Genomic DNA, 22,323 nt, shown 5'->3' on the forward strand with positions numbered 1-22,323 from the left:
CCTCTTCTGGCTTCCTCCTCTAGGGTCTGCGGGCCAGTCAGGAGCCTTGGAGCTCTCCCAGTCAGGGATGGGGCTTGTGCCTCAGTTGGACTTCATGAACCCTTGTCCCAGCTGCTGTTTGTGAGATGTCAGGTGGAGGATTGGTGGCTCCCAGACCCCCCATGGACTTGGATTTGAGACCTGCAGGGCCTGACAGATAAGGTAGAAATCCTAATGTTCACTGCACATTTTTTTTTAAGTACTGTACTTTCAAAAAGAAAACATGACATGTCCAAACTGTCTTCATTCCATACAACCTGCCTCAAAAAAATCCTTCATATATTTTGGCCCAGAACAATCTCAAACCAAGATCTGTTGACACAGTGCAGCCAGGAGGATCTGAGCACCTTCATTGCCAGGAGGCATTGGAGATGGATTGGTCCTGTGCTTCAGCTGGAAACTGATTCCATCACCAGAGTAGCAGTAAGATGGACACATGAAGGCAAGCGAAAACGAGGCTTCCCAAAAACAACATGGTGAAGAGCTGTGGAAGCTGAGCTGAAAAACCTGGGGCACTGCTGGGGAACCATTGAAAGACTTGCCAGGAGTGCAGTGGAGGAGCTCCGTCACTGCCCTAAATGCCAGAGGAGTAATAGGAACATCATGATGATGATGATGAATATCAACCATCTTCTACTGAAGGTTGCGGAATGACTATTTTAGTGAGTAAGGACATATAGGAATTCTTTCATGGTATATTCCTCCTTCAGAGTCACTGGATAACTAGATGTTTCAGACAGGCAATATTAAGCCTCTGATGTAGCCTGAATTCCTGAGATGCACAGAGTATTTTTTTTCCTGCTCTGATGCTTGCTTTTTAGAGCATGTATCATTTATAACAGATCTCCTCCTCTCTTGGGTCTGTGCTTCTAGTAGATAACTCCTAGGAAGGGCAGTCCTATAGCAAAAGTTCTAAAGTATTGACTTCAGCAGGAAGGATAGTGTGCTTCCGCTGTGTGAAACCACTTCCATCTCTACTGCCTGTACCTAAGAGTTCTTCTTTTCCTACTGGTGGTAGTGGAGTTCCCTAGGGATCACTTTGCTGTTCTCAGCAATTTGCTTTTATAAACTTACTTATTTCATAGCATCTCTTTCTTCAAAAAATCACTGTAATCTCTTTATTGCCTCTTCCTGTTCAAATATTTTAGAGGTATCTGTTTATAATATGTTGTTTCTGAATATCTGGTCATATAACAGCCTGAAAGAGGCACGCCACAACCTTGCAGGCCTCCGTAGGTGGGAGTGAAGTGACAGCCAGAGACATTGTGCCCAGTGGAAGATGGGATGAGCCCAATCTATGTGATAGCCTAGCCAGGGGCCATGCCCACAGTGCTTTTTAGATTTAGGAACCTATAACCAGACTTGTTCAAGGATCTGTGTAAAGGAAGCAAAACAAAGGCTTTTGTGATGAGGTGGCAGAGGAAGCAGGTCTCTGAGCCCACTGTAACTGATGAAAAAATGACACATAATTAAAATGAACGTAAGCTGGCACATATACTGTACTTCATAAATTATGCAAATTGATTAGCAAAGTAGCAATAATTTAACAAAATACAAGTGGTTCTCTAAACACTTGAAAGACTTTCTGTTTTAAATGAATGGTATATATAGACACTAACGAAAATCCTTTCGTATAAGTCAATAATGACTTTAAAGGTTTTAAAGAGTATTTCAGGTTAAGATTTTAAGTCATTAAACTGTTTCCTTAGTTTGTTAAAGTTTTGTGCTTTTTAAGAGTGGGGGATAAATATTTTAAGCACTGATGTGTTAAATATTAAAGCTGGAAAACATAATTGTCATTTATGAAATATGGGTAACTTAACTGAGTGATTGTTTTCCTGGTGCTTTTGTGAAAAGTAAAAATGATTCAATTATGGGAGGAATCAGAGTGCATACGCTGAAGCAAAGGTAGAGCTAGTTGTGACGGGTTGGATCACAGAAACCCCTTTGGGAGCTGCCAGCCGATGTGCCAAGACTGCTTCTATCCCTGTTTTCCCTGCCAGGTTAGGACTTCAGCACCCTGTCTTGCTGAGCCTGACGCTCTTGTCTACTTCAACAAAGACTCAGAGTCTGAATTACCTGCCCCAAAGCTGCAGGTTTACCTGAAAACAGCTCACAGAAGTGTGCTTGTCTTTAGCACCCAGATGCCCAACTCCCAATGGGGTCTAAACCCAAATAAATCTGTTTTACCCTGTATAAAGCTTATACAGGGTAAACTCATAAATTGTTCGCCCTCTATAACACTGATAGAGAGAGATGCGCAGCTGTTTGCTACCCCAGGTATTAATACATGCTCTGAGTTAACTAATAAGTAAAAAGTGATTTTATTAAATACTGAAAGTAGGATTTAAGTGGTTCCAAGTAGTAACAGACAGAACAAAGTAAGTCACCAAGCAAAATAAAATAAAATGGGCAAATCTATGTCTAATCAAACTGAATACAGATAAGATCCTCACCAGTTCCAGAATGCTCCCTTTTACAGGCTAATCTCCTTTTAGCCTGGGTCCAGCAATCACTCACACCCCCTGTAGTTACTGTTCTTTGTTTCAGTTTCCTTTAAGTATCCTGGGATGGTGGAGAGGCTCCTTCTTTAGCCAGCTGAAGACCAAAATGGAGGGGTCTTCCAGGGGTTTAAACAGACTTTCTCTTGTGAGTGGAGACCACTTCCTCATCCTGTGTAGAATCCAGTCACAAAATGGAGATTTGGAATCACATGGGCAAGTCACATGCCCATGCATGACTCAGGACCTGCAGGCAGCAGTCATTACCCACATACTATCTTGAATGTTCTCAGGTAGACTTCTTATGTGGATTGGAGTCTTCCAAGCTCTCTCGTCTGTTAAGTGCTTCTGGATTGAGCACTTAATTTGCACATTCCTTCCCGAAGAAGTGACCAAAAGGGCTACTTAGAAATCAAGCAATTATACATCCAATGCTGATAACTCTGAACACACACATGATGCGTGCGTACAACTAGGATGAACATAACCAGTAGATCATAACCTTTACATGTAGCAAAACCCTATTCCAGTTATATCAAACATACATTTTTGAGCACCCCCACCCCATAAAGCCTTATGGGGTACACTGTCACACTAGTTGTCTACTTAATTGTACATCAGTAAATGGAAACTGTTCAGTTTCATTTACATAACACTTGTTGATTAATTAGTGTCAAATAATTCAATGGTTTAAACAAAATAACAACAACAAATAACTGAGTTGCACTGACATGGTTTACGTGGTTTATCTTGAAAGTATTCAAGTGTTTTCTTGCATTTCAGGGGCTTTGTATAAATATCAGTGCCCCTATGAATGGAATGAAACTGTGTGTGTGTGCACGCATGTGTGTGCGCGCACGTGTGCTCACACACAAACATATATAACCCAAGCACTTAAACAAATATAGTTAAGGACTTCATAAATCTTAAACAACCCACATAATAAATGAGGTGCCCACCCACCTGCCTTTCTTCCTGTTGCTTGAGTCCTTTAATTGTATTTCAAGTGGCTGAAAAGAACTGGGGATGGTTACACTGGAAATCCCTTTGTGGTTAATATTCAGCTGCATCATAGTAAGAAGTAGTTGTTTCTGTACTTTGGATGGTTCTGGCGCACACCCAATACATTCCCAGCAACATTACTTTACAGAAGAGATATACTCTGAGAACTCTAGTACAGATGAGTAACCTGTCTTTATTAAGTTATTTCATAGGTCATCCTTTCTGTGAAAAGTTACAGTAGAACCTCTCAAGGGAGAAGATAATTCTAACCAGTGTTATATTGTTTCAAACAGGTGAAGTACCACCTATGAGATGGATAGTAAATTTTGACAGAGATCTTCTAGATGGTCTAGTATTGGCAGCACAGGTGGCAGCTTATTGCCCATATTTGGTAAGAACTTTTTTCATATCTTCTTACTTAAAAAAAAACATTGTCAGTTTTATATCTGGACGAGCATTAGTTTAAGTATTTATTACTACTGTTATTATCCTCTTTCATTTTGGAACTCTCGGCTTGCAGGAACTTTAAAAGATAAAGCCATATATAGCAAGTCTTGAATTATTATTTCAGTGATTACTCTTTTCTTGAGTATGTACTTAAGATGGAATATTTAGTTCAGGGTGTATATGAACATTCATGTAATAATGAGAAAGTGAAGAATATATATACTTAGTTTTCTCCAGTGCAATGCAATAAGTTTGATTTAATCTTCTATACAGATTTCAACTCACTTTACGAATATGTACACTAATCCGGGAACTCCTGAACAATGTCTGCACAATTGCTTGATACTCGTGAATGCTTTTCATTCCATCAGCCTTGATATAGGTGTACAGGTAAATGGTTTTATATCCCATGTGCAATATACATTTTGAATACTTTTTGTTACTTTACTATTATTAATACCTTGCATATCATTTGGGTGAGAATGAGATGAAGGGAATTTTTTGTGATGCATTGTTAAAATGTAGAAACTGAAATACTGCTTCATATAAAACTACTGCATTTTTACATGCGCGCGTACACACACACACACCCCCCATCCATAATTAGACTATAATTCCATTGAGGGAGCTGACCTCATAAACCACAAAATTGAAGCTTGAGTGGTTTATTAATATTATTATTATTGAATTTATAGAATAAATTATAGAAGAATTGTTTGTATCCAGGAACATTAGTCATACATTTATGAATAAAGAATGTACTGTAAAATTTTCATACATGCTGAAATTTATTGTTTCAATGGGATTTTGACTTCTAAATCACTTAGGAACTTTTGAAAATGTTGCATGTAGACCATATTTACAGGTTTGGGGGGCTGTATCCTGGAAAGCGATGACTCTGAAATCGATTTGGAAGTCATTATAAATAGCTAGCTGAATATGAGCTCCCATTACAATTCTCTAGCTGCTTTTTTCTCATCTGGTGGGTTTCACAACCCTTTGGGGGTCACAAAAGTCAACCAGAGGGGCATCTGTGGCGCTAGACATTTTTTTACAATCTAAAGCAATTAAAATATTGCTCCCTTACTCCTCACACATCCTTATTCTTTGTTAGTCTTTCAAAACACATGCACAAATAACACATAGATTTATCATTGTTATCCTGGATACATTTTTATATTTACAGTAAATAGAAAAGGATAATGAAAATTATTTACTTTGTATTAGAGGCTACTGACCTGAAAAGTTTGTGAAACACTGCTGTAGTTGAAAGGGGTAATGTGGTTATTTGGTGTATAAATAAAGGTGTATCAAGTAGGAGTAGGACTTGTGGGATGAAATTCTAAGGTTGACATTATACAGGAGGGAAAACTATGATTGTAATGGTCCCTTCCAGCTGCAAAATCTGGGAATCTATTGTGTGCTTGTGTTGGGATATTGTATGTGCAAAACTTCTTTCAATTTGAAAAATTCTAGGGGTTTTTAGGATGATTTCTTGTTACTGCTGGGAGTGGTAAAGTTTTCAATCTGGAAAAAATTGAAGTGTGACTTGTGCGTGTGTCTGTGTATATGCATGCTTGCACGCACATGTACAACTTTGGACTATGATACTTTTGGATCCAGGAATTATTCCTAAGACTTCACCATCCTATGGTTTGAGACTGCATACATCTTGTGAAACAAGTGACTTTACCACCATTAACTTCCCATCATTCGCTTTTTTTTTTAAAAGAGCCTGACTATGTCCATAATCATGGGTTGCAGCTAGCTAAAATTTGGGGAAAATACTGTATTTGTACCTTTTGGTGGTGAGGTATTAGTTTTATAACTGATTTCATATAGCATATCTCTGGAGTGAAATGCGAAATTCACCACAGTAACATTTGCTCTTTTCACATTTCAAATATTGCAACCCCATATACAATTTTAAAGATATTTTAGATTTGGGGACAGTGGGGAGGTGGACCTGTTCTGATTCCATTCTTAATTCTTGCTTTACTGAGTGAAGTTTGCATTTCCTTTCTCCTCCCTACTAAGCATTCAAGTTCATTGTCCTGAACACATGGGAAGACAAGACAAGACACCAGGGATTTGTTTTAATTTGCTTACAACTTTATTAACTCATCTGGAAACTATCTGGCAATAATTGGTATAGTGCAGATCATCTTTTCTTCTGTAATCTGTTCAACCTTGTGGAGGGCTGCTGTCAGTCCCTACCTTTCCACAACCTGTCACACCCCATTGCTGGGACCCCATTGCCCTCTTCTCATACCAAGGTTAAGAGATTGCAGAAAGGGGGTTGTCTCCCAGCTGTACCTGACATCAGGAGCCCCAGCCCCATTCCCAGGTTCTTTAGGGGATGCCTTTCCCTAAATTCATTGCCAGTTACAATTTACCAGGAAACAAGAACCCTATCAAATGAATACCTGCATTGTACACCTGCCAGCAAGAGATGCCAGCTATTAACTTGGCTGTCTTGGCTGCCCAGCTAGGTTCCCAGATGGTTAACAGTTCCCTTCCTGATAAGCGAAAAAATATATATATGCTTCCTGGTCAGAGAGGTGTGCCTTATCTTCCCTGAATATGATAATTTTTGGTAGGTAATCACCAATCCACCCAACTAGCATGCAAATTTAACCACCTCCTGAATCATGCATCTTCTGATCTTGTCAACCCATGGACACTCAGTGGCTCCTCATTGCAACATTTCAGACCAGTTTCCAGTTGCCCCTGGTATCTGCTTTAAATCTCCATGCCTTAATGATTAAGTCAACCACTTGATGAAATTTCAAATTATTTTCACCCAGGTGTATGTTAATCCTTTCAGATGGCTGCTTCCTGGCTGCCAAAGAGTATAAGAAGGACATCTGCCATTCCCCTGTCATGCCTCCTTCCTTGTCAACTCAGAATCACCTCACCACTGAAGCCTTGCTGTGAACTACCAGCAAAACCGGTTGCCTGCCTATGGGCCCAATACATAATACTGTGCCCATAGATCCAAATACTTGCTCTTATGCCCTGTTGCCTTGCTCCTGAAAATTTTCAAAAACAACAACAAATTGGCACATTCACACTGTTGGTCTCTAGTTTCAACCAGGGGCCTCACATATTTCCTCTATTCATTCAAATGCCATCAAACAATTGCCTGTGTCTCTTGAGCCCCCATTCCTAGTTGTGCTGCAGATGTCACCACCTAAATCCTGAAAGGAATGTTATGAAAGAATGGGATCCAAATTTGCTAGAAGGGAAGCCTGGCAGTATAAGTCCTTTTTTAAAGACTGCCGCAAACTGGAATTTTTGAGGTAGTTCCTGTCAACATGAAGAAAGAGTGTCCAACACCAGCCAGCCTCAACCATATATAAGTTCTTAAAGGTACAAATGGGCACGTGTCATAGCATTCCTTCCCAGTTCTGGACCTTAGCGTCCAAAATATGGGTACTAGCATGAGTTTCCCTAAGCTTAATTACCAGCTTAGGTCTGATATGCTGCCACCAATCAGGAATTTTCCAGGGCCTGATACCCCCAAGAACCCAGATCCCTTGGGTTCTTAAAACAAGGAGAAATAAGCCATTCCCCCACCTCTCCCCCCTCCCAGAATTTCCCTCCCTGGGCTGTTCTGAGAGATACTGATCCAACCTCTTAAATCACCATACAGAGAAGCATCTCCCTTCCCTCTCACAAAGAGGCAAACAGATTCAGGGAAAACAGAGAGAGATTCTGTCTCTCCCTCCTCCCGTCTCCCCCACCAGTCCTGGTGAGTTATCCCAATCCCCTGGGATAAAACAAGGGAAACAAGAAAAAAATCAATCAGGTTCTCTAAAAAGAAATCTTTTAATAAAAGAAAGAAAAAGTAAAGAATTATCTCTGTAACTTCAAGATGTAAATATACAGGGTCCTATAGCTTACAGATACCAGAGAGAGACTTTCCCCCCAGTACCAATACAAATCAAAATATTCCCAGCAACTACACATATAAAAGTTAACCAGCCAGATCCACAATTGCAAATAGAGTAAAACAATTAAAAAGCCTAAACCACCTGGTTTTTACCTTCTATTTGAAAAGAAACGTAGAAAGCCTGTAGTAATGTCTGGTCTCTTTCAGACCCCTCGAGAGAAGAATAAAGAACAAAGAACTCATACCCAAACTTCCCTCCACCCGAATTTAAAAGTATCTTGTCTTCTGATTGGTCTTCTGGTCAGGTGTCCAGTTTCCTGCCTGTAACCCTTTACAGGTATAAGAGACATTAACCCTTAACATTCTGGTGCTGCAGATGTCACCACCTAAATCCTGAAAGGAATGTTATGAAAGAATGGGATCCAAATTTGCTAGAAGGGAAGCCTGGCAGTATAAGCCCTTTTTTAAAGACTGCCGCACACTGGAATTTTTGAGGTAGTTCCTGTCAACATGAAGAAAGTGTCCAACACCAGCCAACCTCAGCCATATATAAGTTATTAAAGGTACAAATGGGCACGTCCCTGCCTCCTCACCCTCATGCAGGACTATGGACTCACCTTGCCATCCCTGATCTGTCTTTGGCATTCTCAGGGCCAAGATGATTGTTTGCTCACCCAAGCTGTATGTCCCTAAACTCCAGATCTCTGTTTGAGGTATCCATTGCTGACCCAGGCACCAAATCGCTGACTCTGAATGCTCCAAAAATGCCAATGGGAAAACTTCCTTGAACAAAGATGCCTCCTGGCCACATCAAAGTTGCCAGTGAAGAACTCCCTCCAATTTCTGAAGAATCTGAATAGTGATGGATCATTGGGGATCTTCACCGGGGCTTGTGGATTGTGACCACTCTTTTAATAGCCTCCTAATTAAAAACCCACCACAAAGATCTGGATAACATTACAGTATGCTACAAAATATGGGGCCTGATAAATGACTGGAGATGGCTGATGATGGTGCTAGCCAATACTGTGCCAGCGACACCACACACTGATGTGGTCTTCAGGCATTGGCCAAATCTTACACAGGCCCACCCTAGCTTGAACTTAAGTAAATTCTATAAAACACGCAGTATTAGCCCTAAATGTTCATGGTGCTACTAATCGCTGCACTAATCCAAGAGAAGTCATGAGGCAAAGTTCCAAAGAGCTTGCAGTATTTGTTTGGGTTCCTTGTTGGCACCTGGTGCCAAGTTCTGAAATCTCTCCTTCTGTAATAGAGACAAAGCATCCACTATGCTGTTATAAATCCCAGGGACACTTTTAGCAGCAAAATAGATGATATAAATTAAAACACTGCAATGAAAATGTCCTAACTGACCTCATAAGCCTGAGTGATTTGCAGGACTGGCTATTAATAACGTATCATTGCCAGGTTGTCACTCTAGTTCTCACTCTTTCCCTCCCCCCACAAGTTCACAAACTCCATCCCCCCAAATCATCACTGAAAATAGGAGGTAAAATCCAGGAATGTGATGTCATTAAGTATCCCCATTTGTATCAAGTCAGCGAACCATCTCTGAGCACACCACCTGTGATGGTGAAAATCCCCAAACCCAATGCCCCTTGGTGCATCTAACTGAACTTTGAGGACTGCCTTTAGCAATTAATCCTGTCTCCAAAAATAAGCTTAATTAAAGCGAGTTAGGAAATGATGCCGTGCCCACAAATCCTCCTTCATTTCTTTGTTCACTCTTATAAAATGATTTGGCCTTGTTATCTCTAAGAATGCAGAAATTATGTGGTTGATCGAGAGGGCCAGCACAGCCAAGGAGATGACTTTGCGCAAACTGCAGGCTATTATTGTTCATCTTAATTTTGCCATGACTCAGCATGCAAAACTAAGATGACCAAGTTTATTTGCAGGGAGTCTGGAGATACCATCCACTGTATCTAACTCTATTCCTAAGCTAAGATCATCTTGGTGTAGGACCCTCTGTTTTTCTTCTGTCAGGAGTACGCCCAGATCAAGGTAATGTGTATCACCTATCATAAGCCTGACTCCTGTACCAAAGCCAAGTCCCTGAGAATATAGTGGTAGCAGCCAAAATTCCTAGTTAGACTCATTTCACTAACATCGCTCTGGAGCCACAAGCCCTCACAATGTTCACAGCAGTGTCAAAAGGAGAGTAGTGTACTGAACAAAGTTCTGGACCTGTCACATCACTTGCTGAACGTCTCTATCATAAACAATTGGTGGACTAAGCAATATTCTCTGTGTGTCTTTTGAGGGACTAACCCAAAAAGAGAGAGACACAGGTCGGACATAGCAAGCATGTGAACGGTCCTGTAATTTTGTTGATTTATTTCTTGTGCAGTTTGTCTCCTTGCTATATGACTCAAACTGTCAATAGACTTTTATTAAGAGACTTCATGAGAATTCTAATTCCTTCATATGGTGTCTTGAATCCTAATATTCCCCTAAATATGCTCCCTCTATCTGATTAGGGTGATCCCAAAGGAGTACCTGAAGCATCTTGAATATAGCGAGGGATAAATCTGTCCCACTCCCCAGCTGCTTGGTCCACTGTCTAATGATGGGGGAGCACCATGAATAACCCTCTTTTCATACTGGATTGGGACTTTCCCTGATGGGGCAAGGTAATTGTGTGCCCTGCGGATGCCAGCGCACTTCTCATGTGCATATTTATATTTGTAGAAGTTCCAGAAATGTCTGTCCATTGAAGGCCCAGCATACCTTACTGTGAGCATTGGGCCTCTGGTTAAGTTACCACAGAACCAATAAATTGCTATCCATATGTAAGCATGGCATTACCCAATCTGGAGGTCCTCTGCCACTCACCAGAGGTCATTATTTGCCCGACACCACCTCATTCTTGGACATGTTGCCACCTGTAATTAAATTCCTCATCATAAAAGTCCATGCCATGCACCAAATGTATTCTATGCCTGCCAAATTATGTCCTTGCACTGGAGCAAGCCTGAACTTCTTTCTGTGTATTTGGTAGACAGCATACATGCATATATCAAAAAATTAGCTTGCCAGTTTTCCCAGGTCCAAGAACTCCTAGGACTCTTGGAGTTTGCAGTGTCCATCTTGTTTCTCTTTGCCTTACCTTCCATCACAGCCTCCCTCTGCAATTTTGAGATTTTTTTCTATATATTCTATCAATATTTTCCTTTTAGTGGCTTTGAGAAGATGCACCCCAGTGGGGAGGATGCAGTTGTAAGAGCCTGTCCTTCCCCACCCAAAGGAGACTAACTGCCAGCTTCAGTGGCACTATCCACTCCATCTGAGCCCGATGCATCCTTCTCTATGGCTCCGAACCATATATTCCAAGCCTGAGAGGGATTCAGCACCTGCATGCCTACAATTCCCTGATTTGTAACCCTTACCCCACTATAGGGATCAGCATCCATTTGGCTACTGCAAGTTCCCCAGTATGGAGCCCCCACTGGTTGTGAACAAGTGCCCTTGCCAACTCTCCCAAAAAGGAATGTGTGTGTATTTTTGGGTGATTAGTTGTACAGCATACTTGCATTGTCCCCAATATTAGTTGTGATAATTCCTTTTCAGTAAAATGTAATAATGATACTAAGCACTTCTACAGCACCACTTAGTATGATGTGGTTGTGGAGCTGCTGAAGGCAATTCAATATACTTAACTTTCCAAGGAATGGCAGTTAAGAATCAGTTTGTATTTTTGTTTGGGATATGGGTGAGTTGTAGTGACTGAGCAGACAAAGTTCCTCACTCTGGAGCAATACTGCATTGCTTTTAATCAGATCACTGTGAGCTGAAATCAAAGAACTGGAGAGGAAAGAAGTGTTTTCAATTATGGTCCTAAACAGTTGTATATGAGTCCTAGACTAACAGCAACAGGCATAATTTTTATTTCACAACTCCCCTAAAACTTCAAGGTTAAAAATATGAGTATTTGTGTATTTTTAGTATATTTGAAGACATGTTCTAAGAAATATGGTTTTGTGTTGTAAATATGTATTGTCTTGTGGATCCTCAGTCTGTAAACTGTATGTATAATAAAGTGATGTTCCAAGAGCTTATGTGATTAAATTGGAGGTAAGAAACACAGCTGTAGTTGAGAATTCAGAGTCTGACACAGAGGTATTACTAGGACAAGTCGGGCCAGAGCAAGGCAGATGCGTCACATGTTTTAATGGTGAAATTGGAAATTTTCTTTGTCACTAAAAATCAAATTTTTGCTTGATGTGAAAGCTACATCAAATTCTTCAGAAACCCCAAGGGTTCTAGTACCAGAGTACAATTAAAGTTTGCAACACCTTGGGAGGTGTTAGTGTTAATTCTGTAGTATGGATAGAAAAGCTTAATGGCACAGAGGTTAAATAACTTGCTCAAGGTTATATGACCAGATAGTGGCAGAGCTGAGAACAGAACCCAAGTCTCCAAGTCCTGTGCTTTAACCACTAAACGAGGCTCCTAAAAATAAATACACTTAGGAAAATTCAGAATTGACAGGATACAGGGAGTACATATTTTAAAGCAATTTATTGGGATTCATCATATGTTTTTCTCTAATAATACTGTAAATATTCTCCATGAATCCTTGTCCTTTGGTAATAAGAGTTTACAGTGAAACACATGAATAATCTTGCTGAACTATCCTAACTTGGTCTATTACTGGAATACTCTTGTCTTATAAATTCTATTGGTTAAGGCATTCCAGCAGTATCAACAGGCTGCTTCACTATATCAAGCTATTACCTCTTACGAACCTTCATGGCAGTCTTGTATTATTTGATGGGGATGGTGGTGACAGTGCAAGCTGTAACATTTATTAGATCAGGAATGGATGACATTTTCAATCGGTTTCCTGGGAGAGTATCTAAGATTCTGTAATTACTAAGAAGTTCAACTGACTGAAGACATACAGCCTCCAACTGTAAGTTTAAATGATTCATCTGTTGGAGAGTTCAAGGCCTTTAAAAAAATCCCCTTTTTGGCTGAGATTGAGACTTATTCGCTCAAGATGGATTATTTGTGGAAGAAGAAAATCCTTCTGTGTTTCTCTTGCCTAATCATAAGTGACAGTAACACCCTGGTGCATTAATGGAAGATTTTTTTAGATTTGTTTTATTTTCCTGTATTTTATTACTATAATTTGAATTCCAGTACTCCCTGCTCAGAAGAGCTTACCGTTGAAAAAACAAACATGGATAGCACAAGATTGGAGACCCAAAGGATGATGTTAAAATGGGGGGATTGGAAGTGCTGGTCAGATTTAGTTTCCCCCTCCTAAATAGCTAGGGGAGAAGGAACAGTGGGCAAGAGGAACCCACTCGAGGAACTCCAAAGTGCCTCGGGCTGTCTGAGGATAATAGTGTTGGCACTTCAGTTTTAAACCAAGTAGACTGGAGTGATGTGGGTATCAGAGAAACCAGAGAAGATACTCTAGTAAGCAATGCCAGAGATAACTATGGACAAGGGCGTTGTCCATTCTTAAAGAAAGGAAGGGATAGAGTTTTCTTTTGTTGTGGAGTAAGATGCAGGAAGACTTGGCGATTAGCTGGCTGCATAAGGAAAGAAGAAATAAAGGGAGAGGTCAAAGATGACCCCAAAAGTATAAGCCTGAATTAGGGAAGGTTGAAGGTGGTGTCAGTAACGATGGAGAAAGGCAGAAATGGAACATGGTACAGTCAAATTGTCTAAATCTTCAGAATATCAGGGTTTATTGAAACAGTCCACAGGATAATTTATTGGCCACCAGGGAAATAACTGAAAGTACTCATCTGAACTTCTAAGTAATTATAGGATATCTGATTCTTTTTCTGGGACCTCATTTAACATGCCATCTATTCTTTTACCCTAGTAATCTCTACTGATTATCTATGCTGATTGGTCTTCATTTTCCCAATATTTCCCTCTGGGAAGGCACTCTTAACTGCACTTCTTGACAAAACCAACTTTAAACAGCTCTTTCAAAATCCTTGGATAGATTATTAATATCTAAGGTATATTCTAAATATGCACATTGAAACTTTTGTCTGCCAATTAAAAGACATTAAATTAAAATCCTTTTCAGATTTGGCTGAAACAACTATCTAACATAGTTTGCATTCTTGCCATATCTGACATATATAAGCAAAATATAGAAGAGTACAAAAGAGCACCTTGCTTTCTCTTTGCTAGACCAGAAGATGTCTTTCTGTATACTACTGTCCATGCTAAACTGGGGCAATTTCAAGTAATAGTTCTCTGTGCTTGATTTTGAAAAGTTGAGTGTTCCAAGGAATCCTTCTCAATGTGTATGCAACAACTATTCCCTTTGATCTACTATCTTGATAAATCAGAGCCTTAGATAAAAGTATATTAACGATGAGTTTGTCTTCAGTGATGTTCACTGAAATGCTGAGGCCTATTGAAACACAAAGTTCCCCACAGCCCCTTCCTCTATCTAGTCATCTAGTTTTAAACTCACCTGGAATTAGCCTTTGGTATCCTATGGAATATCATGAAAGAAAGTGACAGACTGTGAGTATAAAAAAGGAACTTCATGTCTCTAAGAAAAAAACTGGTACTTTTTACTCTCACAGAAACAGAAAAGCAACCAAAATTTTTTTCGCCAAAGACAGTAGGCCACATGGGTTAAAAAAAGACCTGGCTTAGTGGGGAAGTGGAGGCAGTTATAAAAATATATATAACAAATGGAAAAAAGGCAAAGCTGATAGTAATGAATATAAATCTGAAGTTAGAAATTATAGAAAATTGATAAGGGAAGCAAAAGAACACAAGAAAAAATCTGTAGCCAGCAGCGTTAAGAACAATAAGGTGTTTTAAAAATAAACTAGGAATAATAATGAAGAAAAGGCAGACATGTTCAATAAATATTTCTGTTCTGTATTGTGGAAAAATCAGATTATGTAGTCATATCATAGGACAGCACTCTTTCCATATGAATTCCCAAGAAAAACGTATTGCCTAAGCAGGCCTGATTTGTATTCTCAGAGTCTATCAGCTGTGTAATTGCCCACAGTAAAGTTACCACACTGCTCCTTCTAAGCATGCACATTTATTCTTAAGATAAAAGCATTACAGAGAGAACATATTAAAAAATAAAAGAACCTACATGCATGCTAATAAGCTTGCCAGAGATCACCCCAACTCTAAGAAGAGCTCTGACAGGTGAACAGTGCTTCAAACCCTAGCAAGAGTTTGTTCTTCAGTTACCAATTCATAACCTTCTTGGCTCAGAGCAAGCACACTCATGAAAAGTTTTGGTCCCTCCTTTATACAGCCAGAGTCTTTGATCTGGGAATAGATAATTTGTAGACAATGGGTTTCTTCTCAGGATATAGCTTCAAAAAAGGCTAGGTTTTTGCATAAGTGGCGGAGCTACATTGGGATATGCCCCACCCTAGAGATTTCCTAGGAAACCCACTTAACTTTAAAAGTTCACATTATTTCAGATAGTCCTTTGATTCTCATATCACTTCCCAGGGTTTACTTTAGTTAGGTTTTCCTCCTAGGGATGTTATGCACACTCTCTCAATAATATATAAACATATACACTTTTAATGCAATGAATTCCTAAGATACATAAACTTAATTTAATAAAGTTCATCCAGGATATTGCAGAAAATTGCCACATCTGTCAAGCATGGGTTTATGAAAAATAGATACTGTTAAACTAACTTAATATATTTTTGATGAGATTACAAGTTTGGTTGATAAATGTATTATAGTGTTAAACTTCTACAAGGTATTTGAGTTGATACACATGACATTTTGATAAAAAACCTAGAAAAAATTAAAATTAACAGAGCACATATTAAATAGATTAAAAGTGGCTAACTGATATGTCTCAAAATGTAGTTGGAAAAGGGGAATCATCATCAAACAGATTTGCTTATAGTGGGCTTCTTCAGTGATTGGTTTTTGACCCTATGTTATTTAGCATTTTTTCATTAATCACCTGGAAGGAAACATAAAATCATCACTGATAAAGTATGTAGATGACAGGAAAATGAAGGGAGTGGTAAATAAGAGGACAGGCCACTGATTCAGAGCAATCTGGATTGCCTGGTAAACTAGACGTTAGCAGACAGTATGCATTTTAGTATGGTTAAATGAAAATGTATGTATCTAGCACCAAAGAATGTAGGCCATACTTAACAGAATGGCAGACTCTGGGAAGCAGTGACTCTGAAAAAGATTTTGGGGTCGTGGTGGATAATCAGGTGAACATGATCTGCCAGTGCAACACTATGGCCAAAATAGCTACAGTAATCTCTGTATGCATAAACAGGGGAATCTGGAGCAAGATTAAAGAGGTTGTTTCACTTCTGTATTTGGCATAGATGCAACCACTATTGGAATACTGTGCCCACAGTTCAGGATCTGGTGCCCACAATTCAAGAAGGATGTTGATAAATAGGGTTGGGAGAAGAGTCACGAAAAGATGAAAGGATTAGAAAACAGGCCTTACATAGACTTAAGCAGGTCAATCTGTTTAGCTTAACAAAGAAAAGGTTAAAGGTTGACTTGATTACAGTCTGTTAATATTTAAATGGGGAGCAAAGATGTAACAGTAGACTCTTCAGTGTAGCAGTGAAAGTTATAACAGATCCAATGGCTAGAAGTTGAAGCTAGACAAATTCAGACTGGAAATAAGGCTCCAGTTTTTAACAGTGAGTGTAATTAACCAGTAGAGCAATCTACTATGGGTTGTGATGGATTCTCCATCTCTGACAATTTTAAGGTCAAGATTGAATGTTTTTCTGAAAGATCTGCTCTAGGAATTATTTGGGGGAAGCTCTATGGTCTGTGTTACAGAGGAGTTCGACTAGATGATCTTAATGGTTACAACTTTACTGCAGCATGAGCCCAAGTCAGTTGACCTGAGCTCTGAGACTCGCTGCCTTCTCCCCCCGCCACACTTTTTTTTTTTCCTTTTCAATGTAGATATACCTAATGGTTCCCTCTGGCCTTGGAATCTATACGATGAGTTATTTCAGTTTTGTGATGTCACAAAACTGATTAGGTTAGTAAACCAGAGTTGTTCTTTGAGTGGTTGTTCATGTCCATTCAAAGTAGGTGTGCGCGCGCCGCGTGCATGCCAGCCGGAAGATTTTCCCTTAGCAGTGTCCGTAGGGTCGGCCCGGGCGCCCCCTGGAGTGATGCCACCACGGCTCCCTATAAAGGGGCCCGCCAACCCTCCACCCCCTCAGTTCCTTCTTACCGCCAGTAACGGCTAGCTGGAACTTCTCTTGCATAGCAAGTTGGCAATGTCCTATCCTTACTATTTAGTCTATGTATTCAGTCATATTATAGTTAGATAGATCTTCGTATGTAGTTTTTCATAGTTGGGGGGTCCCCCCCTAGAGTCTTTGTCGCTCGCTGGTGCATGCGCTTGTCCCTCGGGTACAAGCTCTGCAAGGACTGTGGGAAATTCATGCCCAAGAGTGACCTGCACTCTGCGTGTTTGAGGTGCCTCTGAGAGAGTCACCAAAAGAACCAGTGCTCTATCTGTAGAGGCTTCCGCCCGCGAACTCTTAAGGACAGGGCTCAAAGACTTAGAGTTCTCCTGATGGAGGCGGCCCTGCAACCACCCTTAGACCCAGAGCCAGCCGAGGCGATGCCCAGCATGTTGTCCTCGGTGCGGAGTGCCCCGGCACCAACATCAGGACTTAGGACCCAGCCCAAGTCGTCGAAAAGCCGGCAGCGGATGGAGTCGGGTCATAGGAAGTTGGCCTCAGTGTGGCACCGCTCACCTTCACCGGTGCCCGCCAAGAGAAAGAAGCTGGTGAGGGATCGGTCACCCCACCAGGATCCGAGGCTGACGCCGTCCGCAGGTGTAAGCGAACAGGCTGGGCTACAGCCCTCCGTGGTTCTGTCAACTCCCGCACCGCAGAGAGGGCAGTCGAGTCCGGACCAGTCTAACTGCCCAGACCTCAGCAGAGACATACGCTCCCCGTCGATGCCAGAGGCATTCAAGGCTGCCTCAGACCTAATGAGCCTCCCGGCACCAGCCTCCCTGCATCGTAGGGAGTTGCCTACTGTGGTCCATCCACCAGTACAGTCTAGAGGCAAGCCAGTCGTGCTGTCGCCTCCCTCCCCGCACCGCGCCGTGAAGGCGGCACTGGACCAGAGGAGAGGCTCCCCGCTGCCTCCGCACCGCTGTCCTTCAGCACCGGATGCTGCTCCCCACAGGTCCTCATACTCGGAGACCTCAGACTCAGAGGCAAACTCCTATCGCTCCAACTGGTCACGGAGCAGTAGATCGGTTTCGGGGGTGAGCCACCAATGTTACCCGCAGTGGCAGCAACAATAGCAGCCACCCTCACAGTGGCCGTTTTGGACTCCCTGGGCCTACCGTCAGTCGGTAGGCCAGGCGTTTGGCCCTCGGTCACAGTCGGCTTCGGTGTCCTCGATGTCGGTGGCCCGGCAGAGCTGCCTCCCCCACCGGCACCGTCGCTGGGAAGGGGTGTGCCATTGTCAAGTTCAGCACCCCCTAACCAGGCACCGACACCAGCAGCGGCTCCAGTTTGTGCTCCACCTGCACCGCATGATACACCAAGTCACTCACTGGCGACCTCGGTACCGGCCACGGTGCGCAATTTAGACTCGGAACCGGCACCACAGCCTCAATACCATGTGCTGCAGGACCCTGAGGGGCCACATGCACCGGAGGAAGGGCCGCTCCATGTGATGTCCTCGTCGTCCTGGACGAGGCAGTCTCAGGCACGGCTGCGGCACCGGCCCTAGAGGACACTCGAATCTTCCAACAATTGCTTCGGCGAGCAGCTCGAAGCCTTGCAATCCAAGCAGAGGAGATCGAGGTGGACGCAGACCCTGTAGTGGACATTTTGGCCCCCTCAGGGCCATCCAGGGTGGCCCTCCCGCTGATAAAGACTATAGCGGATACGTCCCGCACCATATGGCAAACACCAGCCTCATTGGCCCCTACTACCAACAGGACGGAGCGGCGCTATTTCGTCGCCTCTAAAGGGCACGAACACCTGTACACCTACCCTTCCCTGGACTCCCTGGTAGTAGGTGTGGCTAACCAGCGAGAGCTTCAAGGGTTTCAGGGGTCGACACCGAAGAGCAGGGATGCAAAAAGACTTGAGCTCTTTGATAGAAAGGTGTACTCCACTGGGGGTCTCCAACTCCACATTGCCAATCAACACTCAATAGTAAGTCGATATGGCCACAACACTTGTTCGGCCATGTCGAAGTTTGCGGAGCTCCTTCCCCAGGACTCGAGATCAGAGTTTTTGGCCCCAGTGGAGGAGGGCAAACTGATCTCTCGAACCTCCCTCCAGGCCGCCTTAGATGCGGCGGACTCAGCCTCGCGCATCCTGGCCACGGTCCTGGTCATGCGGCGGGGAGCCTGGCTCCAGGTCTCGGGCCTGCCCTATGAGGTCCAGCAGACAATTCAAGACCTCCCCTTAAAGGGCAGATGCTGTTTTTGGAGAAAATGGACAAATGTCTCCATAGCTTAAAGGACTCGAGGGCCACGCTTCGCTCGCTGGGCTTGCATACCCCCGCAACCCAGCGCAGACAGTTTAGGCCGCAGGCGGCCCCTTGCCCATACCAGCCACAGACTCTCCAGGAGCTGGGGCGCAGGCAGGGCAGAAATGGCAGGAGGCGTCACCAGCGCCATCCCTCCAGCCAGGCGTCTAGCCAATCCAGACCACCATCGGGGCCTATACCCCCTATTTGATGGTATGGTCAAGGACGATCTACCGATAGAGACTCTGGATCCTTCCACCCCTACCTTTGGGTCACATCTGTCCCACTTCTACCGTACCTGGTCCCGAATCACGTTGGACAGCTGGGTGCTCCGCACGGTAGAGAGGGGATATTCTATCCAGTTCTCCTCCCTGCTCCCCACCAACCTCCCTCCCCATCCCTCTTCAGGGACCCTTCTCATGAGCAACTTCTAATTCAAGAAGTGAAGTCCCTCACGGGTGCAAGGGCGATGGAGGAAGTCCCGCGGGAGCTCAGGGGCAAAGGCTTCTACTCCTGGTGTTTCCTAATACTGAAGGCAAAAGGGGGCCTGAGACCCGTCCTAGACTTGCAGTGGCTGAACAAGTTTGTGCGAAAACTCAAGTTCCGCATGGTCTCCCTGTCCTCGATCATCCCTTCTCTGGATCCATGAGATTAGTATGCCGCCCTCTTAACTTAAAGGACGCCTATTTCCACATTGCCATAATTCCACGGCACCGTTGGTACCTCAGATTCGTCATGGCCAACGTCTATCTGCAGTTCACAGTGCTCCCGTTCGGCCTGTCAGCTGCTTCCAGGGTCTTCATAAAGTGCATGGCGGTAGCGGTGGCCTTCCTGCGCAGGCAGGGCATCCAGGTATTCCCCTACCTGGATGACTGCCTCATAAAGGGCCTCTCCAAGGAGCAGATAGAGACCCAGGTGTTATTCATCAGGTGGACCTTTCTCAATCTTGGCCTCCTCCTGAACGAAGCCAAATCCACCCTGTCTCCGACGCAACAAATAGAGTTCATAGGAGCGGTTCTGGGCTCCACCCATGCCAAAGCGTACCTGTCGGAGTCTAGGTTCCGTGCAATTTCCGAGCTCACCCTCAGACTGCACCACGCCCCGGTTACCACAGCGTGAGTTTGCCTCCAGCTGTTGGGCCACATGGCGGCCTGCACTTATGTGGTGGTCCATGCCAGACTCCGGCTTCGCCCGCTGCAGTCCTCGTTGGCAACAGTTTATCGCCCGGTCAGGACCCCCTGGACTCAGTGGTGTCCATTCCCCGCTTGGTGCTGAGCTCGCTACGGTGGTGGCTCGACCTGCGGGAAGTCTGCATGGGTGTCCCCTTTGCTACCCCACAACCCTTCCTCTCCCTGGTGACGGATACCTCGGATTGAGGTTGGGGAGCGCACCTGGGACACCTCAAGACGCAGGGCTTGTGGTCGCCGGAGGATCTCGAGTTGCATATCAATGTCGGGGAGCTGAGAGCGGTCCGCCTGGCGTGTTTGACCTTCTGATCTCACCTGGCCGGCAGGTGCGTTTCAGTCCTTTCGGACAACATGGCAGCAGTTTTTTATATCAACAAACAGGGGGGTGCACGCTCCTCTCCCATCTGTAGGGAAGCCCTCGTGCTGTGGGATTTCTGCATTCACAATGCCACTCACCTGATGGCATTCTATCTTCTGAGGGAGCAGAACGGTTTAGCGGACACCCTCAGCCGCTCGTTCCAGGGTCATGAGTGGTCCCTCCGATGGGATGTGGTGCACTCAATTTTCCAGCTCTGGGGCTTTCCCCGGTTAGACCTGTTTGCTTCAAGGGAAAACAGAAAGTGCCGAAGGTTTTGCTCCCTCCTGGGCTGCAGTCGGGGGTCTCTGTTGGACGCCTTCATACAGACGTGGGAGGACGGTCTGCTCTGTGCCTTCCATCCGATCCCCCTGATACATAGAGTGCTTTTAAAGATGCGCAGGGATCATGCCAGGGTAGTCCTGATAGCTCCGATGTGGCCGCGCCAGCATTGGTACATGTCACTCCTGCACATGTCAGTTCAGGCGCCCCTGATGCTGCCCCTACTCCCGGACCTGATCACGCAGGACCAGGGCTCCCTCCACCATCCGAACCTCGAGTCCCTTCACCTCACAGCCTGGATGCTCCATGACTGAACCTGGTGGAGTTGCAGTGCTCCCAGCAGGTCAGGCAGGTGCTGCTAGGTAGCAGGAAACCGTCCACCAGGGCCACCTACCTGGCTAAATGAAAGCGCTTCTCCTTATGGTCGAGTCAGCGGGGTCACGACCTGCTGGGGGTACCAATTCCTGCTGTCCTTGACTATTTGTTTCAGCTGAGACAACTGGGCCTCTCCCTTTCCTCTATTCGCGTTCACTTGGCAGCCATATCCGCTTTTCATCCGGGAGAGAGGGGTGCCTCGGTGTTTGCTAACCTGCTAGTTGGGCGTTTCCTCAAGGGTATGGACAGGCTCTTCCCGCATGTGCATCAGCCGACCCCTGCTTGGGACCTGAATCTGTTCCTCTCTGTCCTCTTGGGGCCTCCCTTTGAGCCTCTGGCTTTGTGCTCCCTGCTGTACCTATCGTATAAAACCGCCTTCCTGGTGGCGATCACCTCAGCCCGACGGGTGTTGGAGCTTCAAGCGTTAACATCAGAGACCCTGTACACAGTCTTCTACAAGGACAAGGTCCAACTTAGATCTCGTCCGGCTCTCCTACCCAAGGTCATTTCGCAGTTCCACATGGGCCAAGATATCTTTCTCCCGATGTTTTATCTGAAACCACACGCCTCCAGCAAAGAGCAGAGTCTACACTCCCTGGATGTCCGCAGGGCCTTGGCTTTTTACATAGAGTGTACCAAGCCGTTCAGACACTCGACCCAGCTCTTCGTCGCTGTGGCAGAAAGGATGAAGGGGCTCCCGGTCTTCTCTCAGCGAATCTCTTCATGGAT

The 22,323-nt window shown here is 43.9% G+C and overlaps 1 protein-coding gene across 1 annotated transcript in view; it reads left to right on the plus strand.

The window, feature by feature from the left end:
• Positions 1–22,323, plus strand: part of CFAP47 (cilia and flagella associated protein 47) — a 680,893-nt gene that overhangs the window by 196,049 nt on the left and 462,521 nt on the right. The window contains exons 34-35 of the mRNA XM_050936444.1: positions 3,836–3,933; positions 4,263–4,379. Of these exons, the coding sequence (XP_050792401.1) occupies positions 3,836–3,933; positions 4,263–4,379 (215 nt within the window). The remainder of the gene's footprint in view (positions 1–3,835; positions 3,934–4,262; positions 4,380–22,323) is intronic.

This window comes from Gopherus flavomarginatus, chromosome 1 (genome assembly GCF_025201925.1).
Source record: "Gopherus flavomarginatus isolate rGopFla2 chromosome 1, rGopFla2.mat.asm, whole genome shotgun sequence".
NCBI lineage: Eukaryota > Metazoa > Chordata > Testudines > Testudinidae > Gopherus > Gopherus flavomarginatus.